The following is a 26,558-nucleotide window of genomic DNA, read 5'->3' as shown; positions in this document are numbered from 1 at the left end:
AAGGACACATACGTGCAAGTCATCAATTAGCACGGTCACCATGTAAACTGAAACACCGGCAGTGATAAACAAAAGCCTCCAAAAGCATAAATCACACTCACAGCAGCAGTGATAAAGAGACACATAAGCATGATTGTTGGTGCGCGTGTGCGTGTGTGTGTGTGTATGTGTATGTGTGTGTCTCTGTATGCGTGTGCGTGTGCATGTGTGTGTTACCTGTCCGGTGATGCCGGTGATGACAGCCACCTTCCTCTCCTTCTTCATCTCTCCATTCACCGCTGAGCTGACAGTAGCATCCTCTAAGCTCTCAGCCATCTCTGCACAGATTGATGTTTGCAGTCTGAAGCTTCACAGACCAACAGAACCGTTACAAAAAACCTAGTTTATGTGTGTTTACAGTCTGGATCCTGCAGCATCCGTCACCCAAACTACACAAACACACACGCGCACACACACACGAACCGCTACACAGTGCAATACGTAGAAGGAAGTAAGGGTGAAATCAACCAATAGGAGGAGAGCAGCAGAGGAGGGTTTATTAAAGAGAGGAGGAAGAGCTTGAGATGTGTTTATTATAGCACCACTGTGGGGAGGGAGGGAGAAATACAGCTGTACCTTTTAATATTTGCACAAATTGTTTCAAAAGGAAGTGAAATAAATGAATCTGTAATAGTTACTGAGGAAAAAAATGTGGTATTAATTTATAGTTACTAATGATGGATGATTAGAAAAGGGAAGTCAGACCTTTAAGATTTTATCAAGGAGGGTTTTTTCTTAATGTTTTCATATTTAACATGTTACTGAATACATATATTGCTGTTTTTAATTCTTTGACATCAATGTTTTTATATATATTTTGTAAAAGAAATCATGATGTGAGCTTAAATGGTGTCACAGTACCAATTAAACCCATGCCAGAATTTAGATTTTTATTTTTTTCATAAAATTATCTTTATTATATATTTTAAAATCTACATGAACTCATAGGTGGGAAGTAACAAAGTATTTGTACTTACTGTACCTAAGTAGTTTTTCCAGGTATTTGTACTTTACTTGAGTATTTATTTTTCTGATGACTTTTTACTTTCACTCCCTACATTTGAACACAAATATCTGTACTTTCTACTCCTTACATTGTCGAAACAGGCTCGTTACTTGTTTCAACGACTCGGGAGAATAAAACACCTTTTTTATTATTTATTTTATTTAACAAAATGTACAAGACACCCAACAATCAAACATATGACACACAAATCTATCAAAACCAAAAAATCAACAACATTATCAACTCTGGCAAGTTATAATAATTGTTGGGTGGAATAATTTATTATGACAGTAATAAGGTAGCAGGGGGGAAAATAATGAAAAGAGGGAGGAAGAAGATTGATTAAAAGAAGACAGATGGGAGAAATACATCAATTAATGAATAAATGACATGCAAAAAGGGGAAGAAGTGTTAATAGACCGATGGCTGAATGGAAGTGATCCCAGCAGTGGAGAGACATGAAGAAGTGGGAAATAAATGGTTCCCAAACCCAATATATATTTTAATTTATGTATTTCTTCTGAGTTATTCATGAATAAAAATTGATTTATAAAACATTTTGGGAGTGTGTCCGAGGGCAGATTTCATCATTTCCATTTGTAAGAGAACAGCTTGTGAGAACGAGAATGGGTTCACAATTTTTCAAATCTGTCTTAAATCAACAGTCAGCTGCCAAAATTAACACTGAAACATTTTTTCTTTCTGTAATCATTCCTCCCATTCATACCAGCCATTAGAAGATCATTTCATAATGCTCTTACAATATAAGTGATGGGGGCCAAAATCCACACTCCTCCTTTTTTGCAAAAATGTGTTTAAAAGTTTATCTGAAGCTAATATGAAGCTTCAGCCGTCCAAATGAGTCAAATCAAGTAGATCATTCTTTCAACGCTACAGTGTTTTTAGTGCCTAAGTTCCTCTTTTTGTTACTATACTTCCACCACAGCTCATCAGGGAAACACTAAGAGGCAATTTGATGCTAAAAACACTATAAATGTGTCAGATATCCACTTGATATGACTAACTCAGACTGCTGACATGCTTCACATCAACCTTTAAATGCATTTTTGCACAAACCATGACTGGTTTTTGTCCTCCATCACTTAACATTGAAAGCACATTTGAAGATCTTTTAATAGTCAGTATGAACAGGAGGAATGATTACAGCGAGGAAAACGTCTGTCTCTCACACACCTGACTGCTGTTTTAAGACACTTTTGGAAAAATGGTGAAACTAACCTTTACTACTTTAACAACAACTTTCTCAAACTCAACTCTTTCCCAGTTCATTCCACTTTTATTCAACAAAAGTTTTTAATATCACCTTCATCACGGTGCCGTCTGAGGCTGCTTCCATTTCCTTTATATACCCTTTACACACAATGTCAGAACCAATCCCTTCTTCAAAATTACCATATACCAAACTGATAAAGTCACTACAAGAGAAATATGGCCATTAATCCAGGACCAATAAGATCTTCCCTATCACTACTCACATTTATAAACTCACCTTTGACTCCTCTTAATTTATAATATCAGGATAAAATAGTTATAATTTTGTCCTTTACAGTTATTTATCTATTCTTGTTATTTTTTATTTAATTATTTAAAAGTATCTTAAATTTCCCTATAAAGCACTTTAGTCAGCTCCTGTTGTTTTTAAATGTATAAATAAATTAGTCTTGACTTGATAATCTTTTCACAATATCCTCCATAAAATGTACTTTCAAAAATAAATAAAAAGATAAATATCCATATTTCTATTCTGACAGACAAATTCTGCATTCTTTCAGCATTTCATCATTAAAATAGTCTTTCAAAACACACTGTATTTACATCATTTCCATTATTTAACATCAGGAATGTTTTTTGCAACCAACAAAAACAAAGTAAAAAGACATGCAAACATGCAAAAGATAAGACAAGCATGGAGTGAGAAATACGTCTCTCCCAGCAGAGGACGTTTCTCTCTGTGTGCTTGTGTTTGCCGATGGGTGAATGTGTGTGAATGATGTGTTCATATCTGGTTACAATTCACAGCAGCACTGTGAAAGCTATGATATGAAAATGAACCATCACTTTCCTGCCAAACTCTTGTGTAACTGTGGTTGATTAAACATTCTGCTCAAACTAAACAGTGAAAGACGGACTACTGACGGATTCATTTAGGCCGTGTATGTTTGAAGGACAAATGTGCCGATTCACCCCTTTGTGAACATTATATTGTGTTTAATGAGTATCACTGCAAGAGGAATAAACACTCATGTCAAAACCTCACTCCTGAGAAAACTCTTACTCCTCTCTTTCAGATCCGAGTTGGTCAGAAAGGCATTTGTTAAAACCTGCAGGAACTTTTTCAATTGCATTAAATTCCCAAAGATTTGCAGAGATCCTAAATGTTAATATTTCATTTATCCAGAGGGAAATTCAGCTGACAAAGCAGCATGATACAACAAAGAGATAATAGCAACATGAAGAGAAAACTACATGTGGGACTGGTAAAGCACAGCGTATTCAAAGTAATTAGATACATTGAAAGAAAATGTAAATAAATGTACAAAAAAACTGTGCAAAATAGGTTGATATGAATTAAAAATATGGGTAGAAATATGTGAATAAATGTGAAATATGTGTTTAATTAAAAACAAAAGGAGAATTCCCAAAAAAAACAAGCAGTCTTGGGTTTGAGTATGCCAGTCAGGCTTGTGTTAACCTCCATACAGTTTTAATGAAGCATCAAAAGAACCAAATGCTGAACACAGAGTATGTGATACTCTCCTATCGTGTGGAAAATGGAGTGTTTTTCTGACTTTAAGCGAACGTTAAGAGGAAAATCTGGGTTAAAGATCTGGTCATTGGTCAGTTTGCCAAAATAAGCAGAACTTCAGGAGGAGAACTTGATATATTGACTGACAGAGAGATTCATTTCACAAGAACAAACCGCAATCACTTGAGACGCTATCTTAACAGGAGCGATCAAACCTCTCAGAGCTAATCTCTTATTGTTCTTGTACATTTGACCGTTTACGACAACATCTGCTCCAGCTGAGAGTCTCGGTAGCGTTGGTCAAAAAGCTCTCTCTCTCTCTCCCTCTCTGCTCGACTTCCCAGGGTGCACAGCATGATGGGAGGTGTGATTCCATTACCGACTAAAGTAAACATCATTGTAAAGGCTCTCCAATATTTAAAAAGAAGAGAGAGAAAAACAAGTGCTTGGGGTCCTGAGAACCACAGCAGTCCACTCATCCACCCTGCCTGATCAAAAGAGCTCTGTGTCAGCCCCGAGGCCTTTCTTCTTCTCTTCTCTTGTTTTAGGGGGCAGGTGTCTCGCTGTGTGCTTTTAGGTATTTGACTCTGACAGTGTGTCTACTGCTGTGCAGAAAAAGCTTCATTCTTTGCACGTGTGGGAACAGGAAACAGCGCGGGGTTAAGTTCATCTGAGAGAAAAAGAAGATGGATGGTGTCAAAGAAAGTTGTAACCGTCACAGCACAAAGGAAACAGTTGTCAGAGACGCAGTTGTTCATCGGGAGGTTCTGAGTTCAAATCTCCACGTTGACATGCAGCTGACTCCATACTTAAATCTCTAAAGCTCCAGCTCTGGTGTGGTGATGTTCAGTAGAGGTGACACTGACACAACCAGAGAAAATCTGCAGCTTGTTTGCTTGTTTTAAGCTCTGGAGCAACCAGCTGGTTTTTATTCGCTCCTGAATTCCAACAGCAGTGAAGTAAAGTTGTACTTTTTGTGCATGAACGAAAAATGTGATGCTATGTAGGAGTTTAGTTGCAAAAAAGAGAGGGTTATGTTTTGTATAAAAGGTGCAAAAAAACCCAAAAAAACACCTTTAAAGCTGGACTGAAGCAGTGAGGGTAATTACAAAATACTCACACATCTCACACAAATGACTCATTGCACTATTAGAGTTTCATTTGAGAGGGTTAACCTGAAGTTGGACGACAATACATGTTTAAAAATCGAGTTTTATGTGAAAGTGTAAATCAAGACCTATAATCAGTTATCAGGTGATGTTTTTGGAGGAAAATCTTTCACCACAAGTTCCCCTAAACTGACCCAAATTAGACCACAGCCGCTATTTGACAAGTTTTTGTCCAAGGATCCCCCATCTGATAAGATTTTCACTTTCAGATGTTTTGTCATAGAGAGTGTATGAAATCCAGACCAAAATAATCACACATTCTGTCATTGTTTTACTTTTGGATGGAATTATAGTGAAAATAATGTATTTCCCTTTTTGCTGGGGACCTCCACAAGCACCCCTGGGGGTCCTAAGACCCCACTTTGAGAACTACAGCTCTAGTTCTCTTTTAGTTTCGAAGTTCCTTGGACCTGTCTGCTGCCTCAATGTATCGACTGATGAGAGAAATGATAATTTTTCTCCCAATGAATCTTTACTTTGGCCCGCAAAGGTCAGCTGTCCATCGTCTTTCTGTCTTTCTTAATTCCCAAAATCCCTTAAATCTCTCACTGTGGATGGAGAGGTGTTTGTTTTATCAGGTGAATGATACTGACGGGAGTATACAGGAATGTCAATTGTTAATTGAGATTTGGATCCTCGTCCTGACATTAATACCAAGATTCAAACACAACATTTCAAGAGTAAAACCAAAATCTCTAAATGTAATCTAAGAATTTCTGTCTCTTTTTTCCCCCTTGTTCAGTTCCCTGCACTCAGTCAGATATGCTGCTCTCTAGTGGTTTAACTTGGTCATTGACCAGTTTTAATATGAAGAAACATAAATATCCTCAATCATGTGGAATCTATATGTGCACAGATTAAATGTGTGATTAAAAACCCTGCATACAGAGCAGTACACTGTGAACATGTTTGATACATATCTAAAATATGCACGTGCACATTTTGGTACACTTTTACACATCTCATTATAACTTCAGTGATGTGAGGTCATATTATCAATATTTAAAGAAAATGTCCATTTCTGTTTCAATTCATGGGAAAAAAACACAATATTTCTTCTTCATTTTCTAGTGTGCTTTATTTATTTGCTTATTCATATTCTACATTTATTTATTTATCATTACACAAGAAAACTTGAAAAAAAAGAAGTCATAAATTCAAATAAACAAGTATTCAAAATCACAAAGCTTTTTCCATTTTCAAATGGAACAATCAACAACTGAGTGATTAATATTCATCCAACTTTCCATTTCTTACCCAGAATGGGACAATACTGCACAGACTGATGTCTTCTTTTGCTCTGTTGTTGGCTCCTCATCAAGCTGAACTGTGCATTAACACAAAACTATGTGGATAACTAAACTAAATCCTGTTTGTCTCCCCTGAAATAAAACATAACATATCGAATACAAGCTTTGTACTTCAAGTACAGACTGGTGTTGAACCAGTAAATAAAGGAACATAAGAATCCACTCCAGTCATAAACATGAATCATTCATAGGTAGTATTCTGTTGTTCGTTACGCCTTCATGGAAGGTGAGAGGGCTACTCAATACTGCCGAAGCAAAGCCAAGCTCTGGTGGCATGAATGCATACAGAAGGCAATCCAGGCTACAGTGAAAATGAATGTGGGTTGATTATGGAACAAACCAGAAAGCGTACAGTAACTGAGATATTCTTACTTCCAGGGGAACGACGGTATGCAGAGCTGTGTTATATACAAAATAAATTAAACAGGGCGTGACTTCAAAAATCAAGCAAGTTCTAAATGTATTTTTTTATGTCACGTTCAAGAAAGAGATAACATTTTTATAAGACTTGTAAATCAAAAGAAAGAAAATAATCTGTATTCACAAAAATATATTATTTAAATAGTAACATTCAGTCTACATCTTGTGTGTGTGTGTGTGTTTCTTTTTTGCTGAATCTTGGAGAAATAGGCCCGAAAACAAAGTGCAAAGCATGCAACAAATCAGGACGACATGACGAAGTCAGAGGGAGAACAACAGTGTTTGTTTGATGCAAAACTGCAGATTTTCTTTCTGAGAAGTGGAAGTTGTAGAAGTGGCAAGTAACACAGGCCTTTTGTCTCTAATATCTTGGATTCGCTATTGAAAAACGGGTCTTTTTTTAACCTTTACAGCTACAAGAAACTTAATACCACAGAGCGTCAAAGGCTCATTCTGAAGTATTGTACTCTACAGGACAGCTACCATGCTAGCAGGCCGTTTCTACCTCAAACTTGGGGGGTTGAAAAAGGTCAGATTTCTTCCTGCTGGCCTCACAATATTCTGTTACAGGTCCGAACTACAAGCTGCGGAGGTAAGCTGATGTGAGGGTGCGAGGCAGAGAGTAGTTATCCAGTAGCCGTTACAGGTAAAGCAGCATTGGTCCAGTGTTGGGCACCAGGGCCCTACATTGTCAAGAGGCATGCTGAGGGCCTCACAGTGTTTCCTGGAGAGAAACAAAAGCAGATTTCAGGATTGAAGATGATGAAGAACAGCTTTAAAATAAATACTTTAAGCTGAGTAATAATTTTTAGGTACTGTTTGTTGGCTAAATGCAATAAAATATATATATATATGTATCTTACCTGTCTAGCTCTCTGGAGAAGGAGCATGTGTGGAGTGGCACTTGTTTTTCTGCAGGCAGAGAGGAAACACAAAAATTAGCACTTAAATAAACACTGTTTTGTTGTCCATCTCTTAGTGTAATGCTTTTTTTCCCCCAACTCCTTTCAATAATCTTGATAACCTGCCAACTGTTACCAAAATATGCCTACCAAGACGGGTGCTACAACGCAGGTGCCGACTAAATCTGAGTGAGTTTTTTAATCAAAATTGTGATTAAAAGCGAAACTTCTGAAGACGTTTCATGCAATGCAATTGAAAATGTAATGATTCATATTAAATGTAATGTAAAATGTAATATTTATTGTTTTCCTTTTGATCTAATTCTTTATTGTAATTTATTTATGTTGTGTTTTTTTAATGTATTGTTTATAAGGGCCAAAATAAATCACTACTACTAATACTTATGTTTGCAGTAGTCATACAATGCAGTAAAATTCAATTCTGCACATGTGAAAAAATTGTCCCTAAATCCGCCCCTGGTAACCACTCCATTTGTGAGATTGATATCAATCTTGTCATCTCACTCTTGGAAAGAAAGCAAATACATATATTTCCTAAAATGTTTAACTATTACGTCCACATTCTTAATTGACAAGAAACTCCCAAGTAAAAGAAACCTTAATTACCTTCCCTATTAGCAATTAAATGTTCTCATTTCTAATTATTGATTCATTATTTAATTGAATATCAAATTTTAAACTGACAAATGTGTCATATTCCCTCATAGTTTGTCTCCTGTTCTAACCTCTGCTGTGTGTCATGTGTGTTCAGACCACAACAACTCTGCTTTTCTTGGCCTTAAAAGAAACAAAAGTGTGTTTAGATTTTACCTTCAGATTTAATCGATAGTGCAGACTCCGGTCTGACAGCCAGGGGTGTCTGAGGGACTCTGCAGCGCTCATCCTCCAGCTCTTGCTCTTCACCAGCAGACGGGTGATGAAGTCTTTGGCCTCGTCTGAGATGTCCGAAAACTCGTCCTCCTCGAAGTTCCACTGACAGGCCAGAATGTTGTTTAGTGTCTCGTTGTCATCGTCCCCCAGAAACGGAGACAAGCCACTCAGTCTGAAGGGAAAGAAGCACAGGTCAGGGGTGCTGCTGTGTGTGTGTGTGTGTGTGTGTGTGTGTGGATAAAATTAGCGTGTAAGACTCACAGCATGTAAGTGATGACGCCGAGGCTCCACATGTCTGTGGGGAATGAAACAAACTCATAGTTGATGACTTCTGGAGCTAAAAATTCAGGCGTTCCAAAGTTGACCCTCAGCTTCTCTCTGGGTTTATACCTGTTAGAGACAAAACACCACAAACATAAGATACACACACACTCATACACACGCATATATACACAGGGCTCAACAAATCCACTTATGAAAGAGAAGATAACTAAAGCTTTTTACCTCCTGGCCAGACCGAAATCAATGATTTTTATCTTGTTAGTAGCTCTGCTGACACAAAGAATGTTCTCTGGCTGAAAAAGAAGAAAAAGTTGATCGTTACAACCTTTTTATGGGTAAAATATATATCAGACAGACAGATATCAGACTTCTACTGTGAGCTCCCTGTCAACTAAAAGCAGATTTAGACTTGAAAGCCTTAACAGTTGTTGAATTTCATTGTTTTAGCCCCGTGAGAGACTGCAGTATTTATGTGATTTACCCTAAAAACTAAACAGAGAGACAAAGCTACACATAAATAAATATTGGAATATATCATTTTAATAGGGTTTGGGTTGAAATACAGTAAAATAAGGGTGGAACAGTGCAGTAAAGTATGGAAATGGGTACAAAAACTGATAAGACAGTAAAATGAGAATAAAAGAAGTAAACTTTATGCAGGTTTACCTTGAGGTCGAGGTGCAGGATGTACATCTTATGCATGTACTGCAGCCCTTCACAGATCTGGCGTATAAACAGAACCGTGTCCAACTCCGTCAGGTTGTAGTTCTCATCAATGATGCGGTCAAACAGCTCGCCTCCCTCAACACTGAATCACACACACACACACATATATATATATCAACATCTGGAAAAAGAGCTTTTAATGCAGCTGCTGCTTTAGTAATACACGATGACAAAAACTACACACACACAGAAAGACGCTGTTAGATAGACTTACTACTCCATGACGAGGATGATGTCATGGCGAGACTCGAAGGCGGCGTACAGCTGGATGAGGTTGGAGTGATTCAGCTGGTTCATCACCTGGATCTCATTCCTCACCACATCCTGAGAGGCAGAAAATAGTGAAACAAGTCAATATACACACATAAAAGTAGAGATACAATATAAAAAAATGACAAAGATGCAACAATTAGTCGAGTAATTGTTTAGTAAACTGGAATAATACTGAGTCTAATGAGCAAAAATGGTATAAATTCATTAGTTCTTGGGGTTTTTTGTTGCATTATTTGGCAGTATATTACAACATATGTAAATTTGACTGAACACAGACACACAGGCAGATAGGCGGGAGGCAGCAACACTGTCAGTTTTGGACGGATGGTCAGTGACGTCAAGCTGAGCCAGCTGAGGATTTGGCCTTGCATTTGTTGGGGCTTTTGATTGGCGCTGAGCTTTTTGAATATCTTGATGATAATGTAACCTCAGAGCTATGTTCGGACATGTGACCTCTCTTACATCACTTTTGGATGAGTGAGAGCAAGAAAAAAACACAATGAGACTGACAAATTGACACATACTCGCACCCTCTTGGCTGTTGAGCTGCGTCTATTTTTAAAAATCCTTTATGGTGCTTAGCAATGATAAAAGTAATCGTCTATTAGGTCATCTACAGAATCTGGCATCCCAACGCCATTATTGAGCATGTACGCTGTATCGTATTCATCACTGATTGGTTAATTATGACCCCACCTTCTCTTTCTGGCTCTTGGCTTTGATGATCTTGGCAGCCAACATCAGACCAGACGAGTTCTCCATGCACTTGTGGACTTGTCCAAAACGCCCCCTAATCAAAGAAAAGCAAAAAAACACATTGATAAGTCAAACAAATTGATAACAACAGAGAAAATAAGGAGCCTAGAAACTGGATTTTTGATTTATTAAACACTTCAAGCAGACATCCAAAACATTTGCTGGATTTAGCTTCTCAACTGTGTCGATTTATAGTTTTATTCTATATTTTATATTATTGTAATAATGTATTTTTTGGGGGGCTTTCAACTGTTGGTTGATCCAAAACCCAAAGTTATATATGTTGGTCACACAAAACAAGTAATATGAAGATGATGATGTTGACTTATGATGGTTATTTGTCAGTATTCTTTACGATTAATGGATATTATATTTGAAAATGGTAAATAATCATTAGATGGAGCCCCCAGTCACTTGTGTACATACATTATAATTGGCCCCTTCAGTCATACAGCAATTAGAGCTATGTACTGTGTCATTATGTCAGAAATCTTAGAAATGTGCTTGCGTGCTGAGGGGTAATCTCCAGTTTGAGAGGCAGGATTTAGCACTGGTCTATTACATCAGAGAGGCCCGCTATTTTGCAAGTTGCCCCCCTCCTCTACCTCCCTAGGCTCGCAATCATCTGCCCTTTAGGGGCACAATAAAAAGGTCTCGGAAAAAACTATTAGCCGTCCCCTCACGGGGCGTGAGATCCTCTGTTATTCCATTAGAGAAGACTGATGTGTTACGGCGACTGTGGTCGTATCTGTAATGAAAATAAACTCGGCCGTATTATTATGAGAGCCGAGCATTCTGCGGTTTTCTTCTCACTCACCCGCCGAGGACCTCGTCTCGGTTTATGGTGTAGTAGGTGGCGATTTGATGGGGTTTGGGAGTCACGATGCGGTGGTCAAAAGGTGCTGATGGTGGAGGGCTGGAGTCTGGAGAAAAACAGGAGAGGAGTTTTTTTTAAGAGAGGTAAAGAAGAGTTTGCTTTTGCTTTAAAATATAATTAGGCAGAGACTGAGGAAGAGACCACCACAGGCCCTCGCCCCCTAGATACGAAGTGGATCAAAATAGCAGCATGCCAAAGTCTCATTATCTGCTGTGCCAGCTGTGCCTGCTGACATGTTAGTGACGCTTGAACAGGCAGGGTGTTATGACATTGGATCTGCTTCAAAGTGTGAGGAACAAAAAGTCAAATGTCACCAACTAAACACTAAGCTGAGTCTGCATTTAGAGTCTGCTGCCCAGGAATCTGAGATAAAAATGTGGATTTATGCCAAATAAAGCCAGAATGTAGCAGTCTTATATTCAACTCTTATGGATAAAGTCCTGATGTAGTAGTAGCTCACTTTTGCTTTTCATGCATCATAAGGCCTTTATGTCTCACCTATGATAAATTCCATCAGCCCTGACTCATCCTCCTTCCCGTCCTCTTCCGTCTTTGTCTTTACGTCATCAGATTCGGAGGCTTTTGGTTCGGCCCCCTCCGCCAACTGTCCATCAGCGGTTTCCACCTTGCTGCCTTCCACTCGACTTTTTTTCAGGTCGTCCTTAACCACGTCTTCTTCTGCGACACGACGTTTGCTGCACGTGGCCACATCGCCGACCTCTTCAGAGCTACACACACACACAGGAAATTGAAATGAATAATTAAATGTTTTTATTTTATTTGTGCCACTAAAAAAATGAGATGATAATGAAGATTTTTGATTCTGTTACAAATACCTTTCTTGTGTGAGGAGAGCAGGCTTGCAGATCTCATTGGAAGCGTCTGTGATGACACTCTGTGTTGATTTAGGCGACACTTCTGCCTCTCCTTTATGCCTTTTCTTCCCATCATCCTCCCCTCCTACAGGCTGCTCTGGAATAACATCAGCTGTCTTTCCCTCTGTCTTCTCCCTCTCTTCCTCAGCCTCTGAGTCGTCAAAGACACTCCCCTCCTCTTCTGCCTCCTCTCTCTCTTTAGCTGTCTTCTTCCTGTCCTCTTCTGGCAGGGCGGCCGAGGTGTGCGACCCATCCAGGATAAGCTCTGTCGACTCCTGTCTTCGTCCTCCACTTCCCCTGTCCTCCCCTCTTTGTATGTCAGCCTCTGTGTTTCCATGTGAATGCTCCGTATTCTGTCTGTTGAGTTTTTCCACCTGTTCCTGCAGCACAGGCTCAATCAGGGAGTCTGAAGTGGGAAAAGCAAAGATGCAACCATGAGTGTTTAAATGCATTCTGATAATTGATGCCTCACTCATGACATGTTTTACACTAAGCTGGTTGGTTGATAAATTGGTCAACCACAATCTCGACATCTTCTGGATATATTGTCATGAAATATGGTGCAGACATTCATGGATGAAAGTTAATGCTGATCCTCTTCAGCAACCTTAACCGGTCACTTCCTTCTACTTGTCAAACACATCAGTTGAATAATGGAGCTCTACAATATTTCATATTGGACTACTTCTCAAATTAATGCCTTAATTCCTATTAATACTTGCTGTATTTTAGATTAATTCTAACATACTAGGCTAGTTGGCAAGCAATAAGAGACGATTAAAGACATGTGTAGTACAGCTAAACATGTGAATAATCTCCACTTAGCATTTAGCTGAGTCTACACTGAGGCGGACAAAGTTTAGATTAATAAAACTTCAGCGAAGTTGGCCGATGTGTAGCTTAGTCAATCTAAGACGTCCTGAAATAACCATCCAGGTAAAAAAAAATAAAAAGCAACACTAACAGGCCAAACTGTATAGTTTTTGTAGAGTTTCCATTTTTCTTCAATCCAATGAACTATTTTAAAGATTTAATGTCCTTGTCTATACTATTCAAGCAGATCATTCACCACAAAGATGCTCCAGTTAGCATTTAGTCTTCATTGAGGCGGACAAAGTTCAGTTAAGTTGGCTGTCTTTCCATTTTTCTTATATTCAATGACTTATTTTGGAGATTTAATGTCCTTGTCTATCCTATTCTAGCAGATCATTAAACACAAAGATGCTGTGCAAGTATCTACATGAACTCAGGTGATTATCTGAGACTAACCTGACGTATCTGGGGGCTTCCTCTTCTTCTGGGCCTTCAAACCCTTCAGGCTCAGTTTGGTTTTATCCTTGTCATCCTTAGCCTGGTTTTAGAAAGAAGACAGAAACAGACAGAGAGAAGATGAAGCATTAGACATTATCATACATAACACACTGGAGCCATGAAGCCAAAGATGAGGACACAACTTGGACCAGATATGAAAGTCTCATATTTACAGCATTTTATTTTTCTTAGTTGTGGGAAGATTTTTGGAAACTCATTCGGAAATCCAAAGTATTTGTTGCTGTTGCTATGGTTACCACCAGAGATGCATGCTTCTTCAACAAAGAGGAAAAGTCATATCCTCACATATCATCTGCAGCAGACTACATATGAAACAACACTGCAAACTAATATATTTATTCATTTACTTCAGACTTCTTTTCTATATGGAGTATACCATACAGTGAATTAAGAGCATTATATGAGAGCAATATCAATAAAATACATTATTTTCAATGCACGACACTGATACATGTGTACAGGGTGATAGGGAAATCTTTTAGATGAACCCTGCTACAGTTTCCCTGTCATTTAACATGTGTGACAGAAGCCACATGGAGTAATGAATCTCTTTCTCTTAACCTTCCTCCCACCCCTGAAAACACCCTCTGAATCAGCAGAATTCAAGTATGTAAGGTATCCCATCTCACACACACACACATACACACACGCACGCACGCACACACACACACACACACACACACACACACACACACACACACACACACACACACACACACACACACACACACACATATTCTGCATAGACAGCGTAGTAAAAGCTATAAAACAGTCCACCAAGAATACCAAACATGCACAATTTAATGCAGACTATGTTGGTGCTTCATACAAAGGACACCAGACCATCTCATCAATCACTACAGTATAACGTCACTGATTCAGCACGAGCCAGACTGCAAGTGCTAAACTGACTGTGTGTCCAGCCCACTGCTGATAAAGCCATGATTTGGATAAGAGAACCAGTCTGACTCTAATCATCTACACCTCTGATACAAGTAGGAAAACTACTTAACATTACAAACAATCTGAGAACGACATGTTAAAGAACAGCAGAACTAATAATAGATTCACAAAGAGCCACGTATATCAGTTTTTATACACAGACGAGGAATTCAAAAACATGTGGAGAGACATTTAAAAGATGTGCCTCATGTGCATTTAACTATACCTCTTTAAATTTTAGAGCCAGGAATTAATAATATCACATTTCACCTATGCAATCAAGAGGATGCCATTTGCAACCTTTCGGACAGCACTTAGTTAGTCTGCTGCAATGATCACAATGCAGTTAGACTTCTCACTATGTTGACATGCACATAGTACAGTAACACAACCACTAGGTACTCAAAGCAAGGCACAATAATCAATTAGTCAGTTCATTTGCGAAGCTTCCTTGTTTTTGGCCACTTCTTGCCCGAAGACGTTGGTGGTAACATGATTAAATACTCTCACCTTCCTGTTATGTTTGTTTCCAGGCTGTTTGAAGAGCAGCTCCACCAGCCTGGAGCTCTTCACCACCTCCCCGATGAAGCTGATCACCTGCTGGGTGCCCTCCACCAGCTTCTCCACCCCATCCAACCTACGGCTATGACTCTCCATCCGCTCGGTGGCCCTCTCCACCACCACCTGTAGCTCCCTGCACACCGCCACCACCTCCGAGCCACCATGACCACCACCTCCTCCACGACCCTCCTCGCGCATAGATGCCAGATCGCGACCCATGCCCCTCACGTCTTGGGATAGACCGTCAAGCCGGGTGAGGACGGTCTGCTGCATGTTGAGCAAACACTCCATTTGAGAGCTCAGGGAGTCCATACGGCTCTCCACACAGCGCAGGGCATCATGAGGAGAGGAGGAAGAAGGGGAAGAAGAAGCTTGGGACTTGTCTGATCCATTCAAAGAAAGCTTCCTTCCACCAGGCTTCTGACCGTGGAGCGGGTTGGGATCATACACTTTGGCTAAAGAGTTGACCAGGCTGGAGCTCATGGCGGATTCGCAGTAGATCCCCTCTCAAAAACCAAAAACACTTTTCATTCACAAATGAAGCCTCGTGCAGACTTGATAGAAACTAAAATATAAAAACATACACCAGACAAAGCTGTAGGCAGGAGAAAAGAAGCGGAGGGAGATCAGAGATCTCTCCCCCAACGCAGCAGCACTGAGTTGAGTTTTAAGAATAGCAAGTGGCTGCCCTCCAAATTAAAGAGCAGCCCCCTGTGGACGTCAGGCACAGAGTGGCCAGTGATAAGAGCTGAGGGCTCGGGTGTGCAGTAGGGGATTGATGGGGGGTTTAGAGGGAGATGCTGGAAAGGATCGCTATGTGACATTTGAGACACTTCAAAAGCCCTTCAGTCAGGTGTCAGAATCCAAAGAATCTGGGACTGAAATATGATGCGGTGAAAAGTAAGACAAACAAATAAAATGTACAGCCAACAAAAAAAGAACAGGGGAACGCCCAAACCTGGGAATTAAGAAGATGTAGGAGTTGTAGAAGATGTAGAAGTTGTAGAAGTTGTAGAAGTTGTAGAAGTTAGTTAAAGTTAAATTGGCTTTCACAATTGTTCTGCAACAGGAAGAGGGGTGACAGGTGTGAGTGCGTGCAAGGCTGCAAAAAACTTTATTAACCACTGAGAACTTTGTTTAAACACATAAACATTGTGAGTATTTCTGAACCTCGTCAAATGCCACCCGGTTCTCACAACTGACTTGTTTTTATCACCCAGCTGATGCGTCAGCACAACGTTGCATAATTGCTTGTAACCCCGAGGGTCAAGACTCTCTAGGAAAGAAAAAAAAAAAAAAAGAAAAGAAAAAACAGACCTCAAGACCTCTTATTTTAAATGTGATGTTTAATTTTGTATATTGTGCTTGTGATATCACAACATTGCCAACACGCTTTTTATTAAGCTGCATTTTGAATTACGATTAAGTATTGAGTATTAAAAACGTATATTTTGCTTTCTTTCATGCTGGATATGTACTTTTTGGTTTTACTCTATTTATGGTTAAATATTAATTTTAATTGTTTGTCTAAATAGTTAAATAACCTGTATCTTGTTAATGTTGTAGCTCATTCATACCGTTGATGTTCATGGTGTAACAAATACAAATGTATTATTAAAATAAAGATAGCATTCTGAATATAAAGCAAGGTGAAGTAAAGGCGATTACTGTAACTTTAATAGTAAAAAGTTTATTCTAGTCAATGTTTGCAGGTTGCAGTATGGATTCTAAGAAAAGACGGGTTTCATTTACAGTGTAAAAAGAGGCAGCGAGGTTCCTAATATAGGCTCTCCATCCGTGCAACGTGTAGACAACGGAAGAAACCCACAAACAGGTGATACCACTGACACCCAAGAACTGTTGACACAGAGGAGAAGAGATTTGATGGAGAGGAAACTTAGTGCACACGTGTTGTTGTCACAGAATAAAGAGAATGAACTGACACAGAGAGACCAACGCACAAGTTCATGGGTCTCCGTTAGGGTCGTATTGAGATGTGTCTGACTCCTGCTCACTGGCCTCAAACTTGTCCACGTCTCAGTGCAGAGGTATCTGGAGTAGGCAGGGTGACAAAGCGCCGGCGCCTATATACTGGCACCCATCTGTCACCACCGGAAAAAACTGACCTATACTCTGTTTGTCCCTCGCACTGTTCCCAGTACAGACAACTCGTCAGCTGTCAGGTTTAACACTCGTAGCCTCGGTGCCTATTAACCAGCTACGGTGAGAATGAAAGAGAACACGGTGCGAGTGGAGACACAGAACAAGTCATAACGTGGAAATGCATGTTTGTTCCCTGAATGGACAAATGAGATCACTGATCAGGAAAACACTCAGCTGCTTTGTAAACATTAACACATCTGCATTAACCACTTCTTGACCAAAAACTGCTGCAACTCAAACATACTGTATCATCACCCTGGTTAATAATGTAGGTTTCCTAGAAGTTAAAGGGCCATTTCACACAAAATCAGTCCACTAATGTGCATTAAATGACATTTGCTCACCATGATGCTTAAAGAGCAAGAAGATTATACTCGAAGAACTGAATGAAAATGTTTTTTTTTCCATTAAGAATTGATCTAATAACTATAATCCATGACTGAAAACTACTTTTAAGTAATCTTTGATTGTCAACAGATTCGATAATTGTTCACAGTTATCGTAAGTTGTTTTTTTTTACTTAGAGCATCAAAAATCTTAATATTATTTTATTTTCTAAACCAAATACTAATTTGCTGTTTCACCAGTTAACTCATGGGTGAAACTAAGCTAAGTGGTTAATCAGGCTACAAATACCCTTAAAGGAGCAGTAGCTAACTTTTTTTAGCAACATATTACCACTTCATTAAGTTGTTAGGCTAAACATGTTAGCTCATTGTTGCTTGTTTACACATCCAGCAAACATGGACTAAAGTAGCGTTGATTTAAAATTGTTGTTTCTTGCCACTCAATGAATAAAAGTCCAATATTCCTTCTCCTTCAAGACTTATTTTTGTCTCACTTCAGAGAAAAATGTATGGTTCATTTCCCACTAAACGCTCCAATGAGTTGCTAACCTTGTCTGTGTGTCATTCGGTACAGGACAGGAAGTGTACAGTGAGTTTATCAGAGCTTTAAACAGCTGCTTGCTGTGGCTATAAATGAGGCTGACGAGTGAAATGAGTGATGAGACCGAACCATACAGTAGAACAGTAACCCATACTCTAACCTCAACAAGGTTGGATCTAAATTCTCTGTGGGTTCATCACTACAAGCGACCACGTTCACATTACACACCGTCATAGGATCAGTTTTATCAGCACCCATGGGAGACTCATCATGTTTGTTCCATATCAGTGTTTTTCTGATTGATGTACTGTTGTTGTTGTTTTATATGTGTCTTGTAAGGTGTCCTTGAGTGCTTTGAAAGGCACATTATAATAATTATTATTATGGTAAATGGACTGTACCTATATAGCGTTTTGCTAGTTGTTATGACCACTCAAAGCGCTTTTACACAGCATGTCTCATTCACCCATTCACACACATTCATACACTTATGACAGCGGCTACCACACAGGGTGCCAACCTGCTAATCAGGAGGAAACTAACCATTCATAGACTGTTGGCACAGCAACAGGAGCGATTTGGGGTTAAATATCTTGCCACATCGACAGGTGACTGGAGGAGTCAGGAATCAAACTGACAATCTTCCAATTGGTGGACGACCGCTCTACCTCCTGAGCCACAACTGCATTTATCTTTATTATTATTATTATTATTATTATTAGTAGTAGTAGTAGTAGTAGTAGTAGTAGTAGTAGTAGTAGTAGTAGTAGTAGTAGTAGTAGAAGTAGTAGTAGTAGTAGTAGTAGTAGTAGTAGTAGTAGTAGTATCACTGATTATTCACTAGTTTCACTGATCACTAGATTAGGTGTCTGACAATGTGTGATGGACATATATTTAAAAGATGGAAAGAATCTGGCAAAATAGATGCTACAAAAAACAATATTATATATATATATATATATATATATATATATATACACACACACATATATATATATATATATACACACACACATATATATATATATACATATATATATATATATACACACATATATATATATGACAATATTATCAGGGTGATGGTTGACTGGTGTGGAACTGTTGTTGTGTGCAGTGGAAGGTTTAACTGTTCCCTGATGGTAAATCTCTGAAATCCCCCGTCAGAAAGGGTTACATGCAAAGATGAGCGTCAGTGTGTCATAGGAGCGTTGTTTAGGAATGACACTGACCCAGCCTCACCACTCACTCTCTCCACATATAGAGTTACTCAGCAGGAAGACGCTGACAATACATAATGTTTATTCTAGTGCAGCAGACGATCCAGTAATCCAATATCGCTCCATAGCAAAGGCCTGAACAATGTGGATGTATCGAGCTTCTGCCCACAGACACAATAATAGAGTGCGTGACATGCAACAAGCCTGTGCCTCAGGTTGTGGTAAACTGAGTCTTCATATAACAATGGCTTGGCAACAGAGAGATGGAAAGTAACGAAATACAGATACTCAAGTATTTCCATGTCGTCTTTTAAAGAAATTAAACACTGTGCTGGCTTCATTTTTATTTTCACACTATATTAAAACTTCAATACACTCATTCTTTGTAGATCCACTCAGAGTATTTATACGCAGCCCCTTAAATTTGATCCATTTTAGGGGGGGGGGGGGCCGGATGCTTTGAAGGACTCGAGAGATTGGAGATTCATGAGCTGCACCTGCACATTTTTCCCAGTGAGACAATGGACAAATGTTGTGGTCACTAAAAATGTTTGGCTCTCCCAAACGAGAGCTCAATGACAGCTTTCGTATCTTGAGCATGTTCCAGGACTCCGGTCCAACTATGGAGGCCCTGAATCATCCAGGATGTCCCCGACCTCCATATGGCATCCCTGCCCGCAAAGGATGACTCATCCCACACAGCATCTTTACGACCGAAAATAATATAATCAGAGGGGAGTTGAACCTCTCCAAGTTCACTATAAGGAAGTTTTTCATCATATTTCATCTCTGTATCATGATTTTAGGAGATTATTTGTGTTTAAACTTTAAGCTTTCAACACAGTTTTTACCTGAGAAAATGCAAACACTAAATGTATCTAACTTTATAAGTTAACATAAACTGATTGAATTCAACATAAAGTGACTGATACACAGTGGATTTTGGGGTTCTGAGGATTTGGTTTGGCAAGTGAAGGTTGTACTTTTCTGCGGCATTTGGACATTTTCAGTCTTGAAATGTAGAATTTAAAAGGAGGAGAGAGATTTGGAGTTCTTCTATGAGAGAAACTTGCTGACCTTCTGCGATTTTAAGGGGGAAGCTCAGTCCCTCTGGCCTAATATTAGGCTTGAACCGTTGCCATTCGTCAAAACGAGTTTCTTTATTTATGATATCAATTTATCCTTAATTCTGTCAACCTGTTTTTCCCTGTTGTATTTCTGTAATTCGGTAAACACAACATCTGTTGCATGTCTGTCTGTTCTGAAACAGGGATTCCTCCTCTGTTGCACTTACTGACGTTTCTTCTATTTTCTGGGGGAGTTTGTCCTTATATTCAATTGAGGATCTATGGATGTTGGATGTTGGATGTTGTATGCTTTACAGATTGCAAAATCTCGAGAGGCAAATTTATGATTTGTAATATTGGACGAAACAAATAAAATTGACTCAATTTGGCTGTTTCACTGCTAATGCTTGCATCCTTTTGCATTTTGAACCCTTTAACCCACCTCATGTAAGTTGGGGAGAGCATATTTCTACAATAATAGCATGCAGGCAGGACTTAATTGAAGCTAAATTGTGCTTATGATTATGTTTTTATAGCTGCAATATAAAAGGGAAGTTAGAATATTCCACATCTTGCACATCATTGCATGCAAATTTTTCCCTAAATCTACCGTGATATTTTTTTGGTATCTTTGCAAACCATGGACTATAATTTAAAGTAAATATCTGAGGGTTTAAACAACACCCATCATTGCAACATGCATTATTATTCATATGACCACAGGCATGTTTTTCAGGGTTTTAATTTTCAAGTGCTTTTTCCAGGACTGCTGGAGAATGGCGGTCTGGCGAGTACATAACAATGGAAAGAAGGCTGAACATTATCTCTGCTGCTCCACCTGCTGCTTTTCTATCTGTATAAACCTACTTGTGTCACCGCTGGCCGATGACAGTCTGTACTTTCACAGTTCAGCTGCCGCGATAACGTTCGTGCAAGTCTGACCTAGGACAGACCCTAGAAAGATTCCTTTAATGGGATGGAGGAGCTCTGTGACGTCAATAAAGTGTGTGTGCTTATGTGTGTGTGTGTGTGTGTGTGTGTGTGTGTGTGTGTGTGTGTGTGTGTGTGTGTGTGTGTGTGTGTGTGTGTGTGTGAGTTTGTGAGGGTTATGTTACATAAGTTACGCATGTTTGTGCATAGACTCCTATATAAATAGATGCATACAAAACAACTTTACTTTGTTATCTGTGAAAGTCTTGAGAGTCGCTCTAAAAGCCTCATTATGATTTTCAGATGATAATCACCAGGGCGTTTTCCTGCAAACACATCGCCTGTTTACTGCTGGCTGTCAATGTTACATAACGAGTAGACAACTGGGCGTGTTTGAAAGGGGATTCTGCATAAATGGTGACTTCTGACCCTGCGGAATGACTGTGAATCCCACTGCTTCAAAACATGCACACACATACACAGACAAACAAAAACCAGCGCAGCTTAGCGGAGAATTCAAGCAGGAGATCGTGTATCTCACTCCATCTATTAGTGTCACAGTGTCAGTACGAAGTGATGGTCTAGCTTGATAACAATAATTGAATAATCAAAAAAGATTAATAACTTAATGATTTAACGTTTTGTCTGTTTGATGATGAAATAGGAGCAAACATCAATTAATCAACCAATCAAAAGTTCAGCCCTGACACTGACCCTTCAGTCTGACGTCAGGGAAGCATTCAGATATTCATACTGTGTAAATTATTATTACGTTCAAGGATAAATAAACTCTAAATTAGGAATTGGTTTTTAGTTACTTTTAAATACATAAATGCAAATATAATGGTTTGTAATAATCTGCGCTATATGGCTGCTTTATTGCTCGATCATTCAGTTTTTTTAACTCTGACCTCACCTCAGCAACAGTATCAGTATGACGGCAATAAATGTAAAATTTCATGAAAACACAAAAGTTTGAGAAAGTAAATAAAAGTCAATTAATGCAGAAATCAAAAAATGTTTAAATAAAATCGGAAGGGATTAATGTTGACCAATTTATGTATTTGAATATTTATAATTGACTGCATTTATATTTGCATGTATGAACATATGGTATATGACATCATATTTACTGAAATGAGAAAGTGTGGCCAAACTTTTGATAGGTACTGTATTTTTAAAATGTCTCATTATATAATAGATATTAGTTAAATTATGTTAAATCTGATGCAGAAAAGAGTTTTTTTTAAATTTGCTAAATAGATTGGTCAGTATGTGTTGTTTTCAAACATGAGTTGTTGCATTAAATTTTTGAATCTGTAAAAGTCTGTGCTGCACTAATTATTTGTGATATAATGCTGACAATAATAAGGCTGACATAATGATCCTTGTAATAGATTACTTGACTAAAATGTTTTTTTAAAAAAAGAAAAACCGAGATCGACCTGCTTTGACTGTTATCAGCACACATCAGTCCCAAATATGAAGGCTAGTTGGGGCCTTATTGGAGGCTGTTATTACCTATTTATTTCAGTGAGTCAATGTTAATAGAGCCCAACATCTCTGGTATGTTTTGTTAAATTTAAAGCCTTTATGAAAAAACTAATATAATAAACTAAATAATGCTGTAATAAGTAATGTATGGTCTATTAAGTATGAGGAAGATGTAATTCTCTTGTATCACCACTAGATGGCAGAACAGGACCACAGACGCCTGCTCCTCTGTTCTCCAGACCATAAAATCTAGTGATGACTATGCAGGAATTCAGGAGCAACAGGAGACCTTTGGTTATGTATCTTGGTACCTTGAACCCCGACCTACTACCCCCCAAACCACACACACACTCACAGAAACACACCACCGCCCAGTGCATCAATATTTGCCATGTCAGAACTACTGTACATGGTGACAGATCATAAACACGACCTGGCCTGCAGTCAAATACCATTCTGACAGGCAGCTGTGACTTCATGTTGGCTATAAGTTCAATTGGGCTTTATTTCATCCTGCACTCACTCATTATTCCTGCCTTCTGTGATCATATTCTGTCCTTTTATTTGTTTTGTTTTGTCTTGTTTTATACTATGTAAAGCCCTTTGTGTTACATTACTCTGTATGAAAAGTGCTATAGGAATAAAGTCTGATTGATTGATTGATTTATTGACTGTGTTTAATGACTGATATGCATGTTTGACTTTCAACTGGGCTTTTCTTTTAATTCAGGCCGCCATTGCTTGAATGTAAACTGCAACTAATTTTGTATTAAAATCAACTGTATCTAGTTTTTCCCCCACTGCAATATACAGTATATCCAATGCACCATTAGCAAAAAGGTCAGTGTATCCAGGCTTCCTCTATTACTGCTGCACTGCAAATACTTAAACTAATTATAGAATTAATCATCTGAAGGCATCTAATTAGGAACAAATCCAGGTTGAAATACTGATTTTTTTTTTTTTTTTAAATGTACACTCAGTTGCCAGATTATTGTGCAGTAGATGTGTGTTTGTAGATTATTATGAAGTCTACAGACCTGCAATTATGTGCAGACGTTGTTTAAACTATTTTAGCAAGGGTGCTGATTCAACTTTCTGTTCATTTTGGATTTTCTTGTTTGTGGTGCTGTTATACTGAGAGGTGTATGTGGCTTAACTAAATATTACAGTAGGCCTATATCTAATCCTATAATACGCTATTTAATGCAATACCTTTTACTTTAAATCCACTCTATGATCAATGACAGTGTTTGATTCGCTCTTATTATGTTTGTGCATCTAACAGCTGACACCACTTACCCTGTTTAAAAGAGGTCAGACTTTGACCATCGCTGCATGTATACTGAGGCCAAATAATTGTTTTATTCTCCTCTAATTTAAAATATTTATTGTCTGTGTGTGTATCGTTGAGGGGGAATCAACTAAATTTAACTGTTTCATCCTGTATTGCACTTCAATGCACTTTCTCACAAATCTATCGTAGATTTTTAAAAATACAGGCTCAAATCTCAATGAGTGTAAACTTGCCCACAGATAAAAAAAACACGTTATTTGAATGATGCATGATGCTGAAATTAATTAATGAATGAACCTACTAAAGTGACTTTTTATGTGTGAATTATGCTGTTTTTATTCCACAGGTTTAGCCAATTTGACCACAGCAGATGTATTCTTCAGAAACACACATAGGTGGCAGTATAACAGAGACGATGTGGTGATGCAGCAACAGTATTTCAGTCAACCTTATATGAACCACACACAGGATATATTGGTGTATAATCAATAAAGTGCTCAAACCCAGACCCAAAAGACCCAAAAATTGCAAATAAAGTCATCAGCACTGACAGATAAGTATGTAACACATTACATTTTGGGCAGCAGCAGAGGGAAACAGACGAGTTTCAGCCCTAAGCTTTCCTTAGTGTGTCATGAGTGTGAGACATATGTGGATGTGACTCCCATTAAACAGCAGCCAAGGATCTGCCAATGATTAACAACCAGCTGAAAGACACACAGCTTCATAAGTAGTGTATCAAAGAGGCCTTCTTCTCTGTATCTCCTTCCCTCAACAGCCTCAATACCCATGAACCATAGCCAATAAACTCCATAGACAGCAGAATTACAGTGTCTGGCTAAAGGAGACCTTTTATCATTATTTCTGATGCTACTTATATGTTCAGAGATCCTAATTTTCAATGTTCTTGCCCGCAAAGCAAAACCCAAAAGGGCATTTCAATAGGTAGACTACATGAGTGGATATAAACGTGATTCTACCCCTGACTTTAATTCTTCTGCTTTTGAGGGGATGTAAAAAAAATAATAATAATAATAACAAAAAGGACACAGTAAAAAGGAAGTAGAGTTAGAGTCACTTTTAGCCAAATTACACCACACATCCACCACAGGTAAGATGGACAGTGCAAGATGAAGCTTAGTGACGGAGAAAGTTCTGTGGTTGAGCTATGACTATAAATCCATAAAAAATATCAATTGAGATGATATGACTTTTTCTAAGACTTTGGATTATTTGGATGGTGACATTTGGACAGTGACAGTCTGCCATCTGTTAAAAGTGCATACAAGGATGCCACCACACAATTTATAGACCATATTATTAATAGATCAATTGAGAATATATAATATGCAGATTAATCAGTTATGAAATTAATCATTAGTCCTAAACCTAACACATGTAAATATGCCTTTTTTGACTCAAAATCATTTAGAATTGAGAATTTATCCTGTAGATTACACAGTTACTATTGTACAGCTGCACTTAACTGTTCACGATTCAAAACTACCTGATGAATATCACATGGATCATTGGGTTTAGATTTATCCATCTCAGTTTAGTAGATAGCATTATTCCCTGCTATGTTTGGAGGTGCTTTGGGGAATGGCTTCGTGTATGTGACCAGGCCACACACAGACAGCACATTTAATTTAACAATGTCAACTTTGGAGTGTGGTATGACCCCAAGGAGGCAGTTATAATACATAAACCATCCTAATCATTCCACTTGCTCAGGCCAAAACACAAGCACTTTTGCACATGAAGTTTTTGCAACACAAAGGAAGACCACACACACTTTTCCTTGTTTGTACTGAGACTGTCTGTGGTTTTATATGCGTGTGTGTGTGTGTGTGTGTGTGTGTGTGTGTCCAACCGCTATGTATCAGCACTGTGCTGGTAATGAGTTATGCAAACCACTGAAAGGGGACACCAGTCGAGATCCCAGAGGAGCCCAGGCGAAAACAGCACATTCCCCAGAGTCCTCATACCAGAGAGAGCCAGAGGGAGACATGCGGAGTCAGCAGAACAAAAGTTTAGAACTAAAAATGTCGGTTCAATTTTAAACTTGTTTTAAAGTGCTCAAATTGCAACTCGACTTTCTTTAACTTCGGCCATAATGCAGGTAGCTAATGAGACATTGTGTGTAATTGATCATCGTCAAGTATTGTACAGTATTGATAAATAGGAATATAAAGGTCAGTCACAAAAATGACCAGGCATCATTCAACTTTGCTTCTCCAAATATGCAGCAAAGGTAAAAATACAGTACATGCATTTAATAATAAATAAATAATACATTTAAATTATTTAAATATGCAGTATAAATTAAATTGAAACCCTTTGCAAACAAGTTCACACAATACTAATTAAG

General features: G+C 38.5%; 2 protein-coding genes across 2 annotated transcripts in view; both read right to left on the bottom strand.

Moving 5' to 3' along the window:
* gmds (GDP-mannose 4,6-dehydratase) overlaps positions 1–444 on the bottom strand; it is a 207,151-nt gene extending 206,707 nt beyond the window's left edge. Inside the window, exon 1 of the mRNA XM_062424449.1 lies at positions 217–444. Within this exon, the coding sequence (XP_062280433.1) occupies positions 217–315 (99 nt within the window). The 5' untranslated portion in view covers positions 316–444. The remainder of the gene's footprint in view (positions 1–216) is intronic.
* A 7,134-nt stretch (positions 445–7,578) lies between these two features.
* On the bottom strand, positions 7,579–15,611 carry mylk4b (myosin light chain kinase family, member 4b). The gene is made up of 12 exons (XM_062424468.1): positions 15,078–15,611; positions 13,563–13,644; positions 12,255–12,699; positions 11,917–12,146; positions 11,359–11,464; positions 10,482–10,575; positions 9,727–9,836; positions 9,453–9,594; positions 9,009–9,079; positions 8,766–8,894; positions 8,445–8,676; positions 7,579–7,623 (listed from the first exon to the last, which is right to left on the bottom strand). The coding sequence occupies exons 1-12, from the start codon at positions 15,609–15,611 to the stop codon at positions 7,579–7,581; spliced, it is 2,220 nt and encodes a 739-aa protein (XP_062280452.1).
* Positions 15,612–26,558: the final 10,947 nt, after the last annotated feature.

The sequence above is a fragment of the Scomber scombrus genome, chromosome 8 (genome assembly GCF_963691925.1).
Source record: "Scomber scombrus chromosome 8, fScoSco1.1, whole genome shotgun sequence".
Lineage (NCBI taxonomy): Eukaryota > Metazoa > Chordata > Actinopteri > Scombriformes > Scombridae > Scomber > Scomber scombrus.
Note: the sequence above shows the minus strand (reverse complement) of the source record. Positions and strands in the feature narration are given on the sequence as shown.

Coding starts and splice junctions, on each gene's coding strand:
- mylk4b (XM_062424468.1), bottom strand. CDS start 15,611: ATGAGCTCCAGCCTGGTCAACTCTTTAGCCAAAGTGTATGATCCCAAC. Junction 12,700..13,562: donor GAAGCCCCCAGATACGTCAG/GTTAGTCTCAGA, acceptor TTCCCACTTCAG/ACTCCCTGATTGAGCCTGTG. Junction 10,576..11,358: donor CGAGACGAGGTCCTCGGCGG/GTGAGTGAGAAG, acceptor TTCTTTGATTAG/GGGGCGTTTTGGACAAGTCC.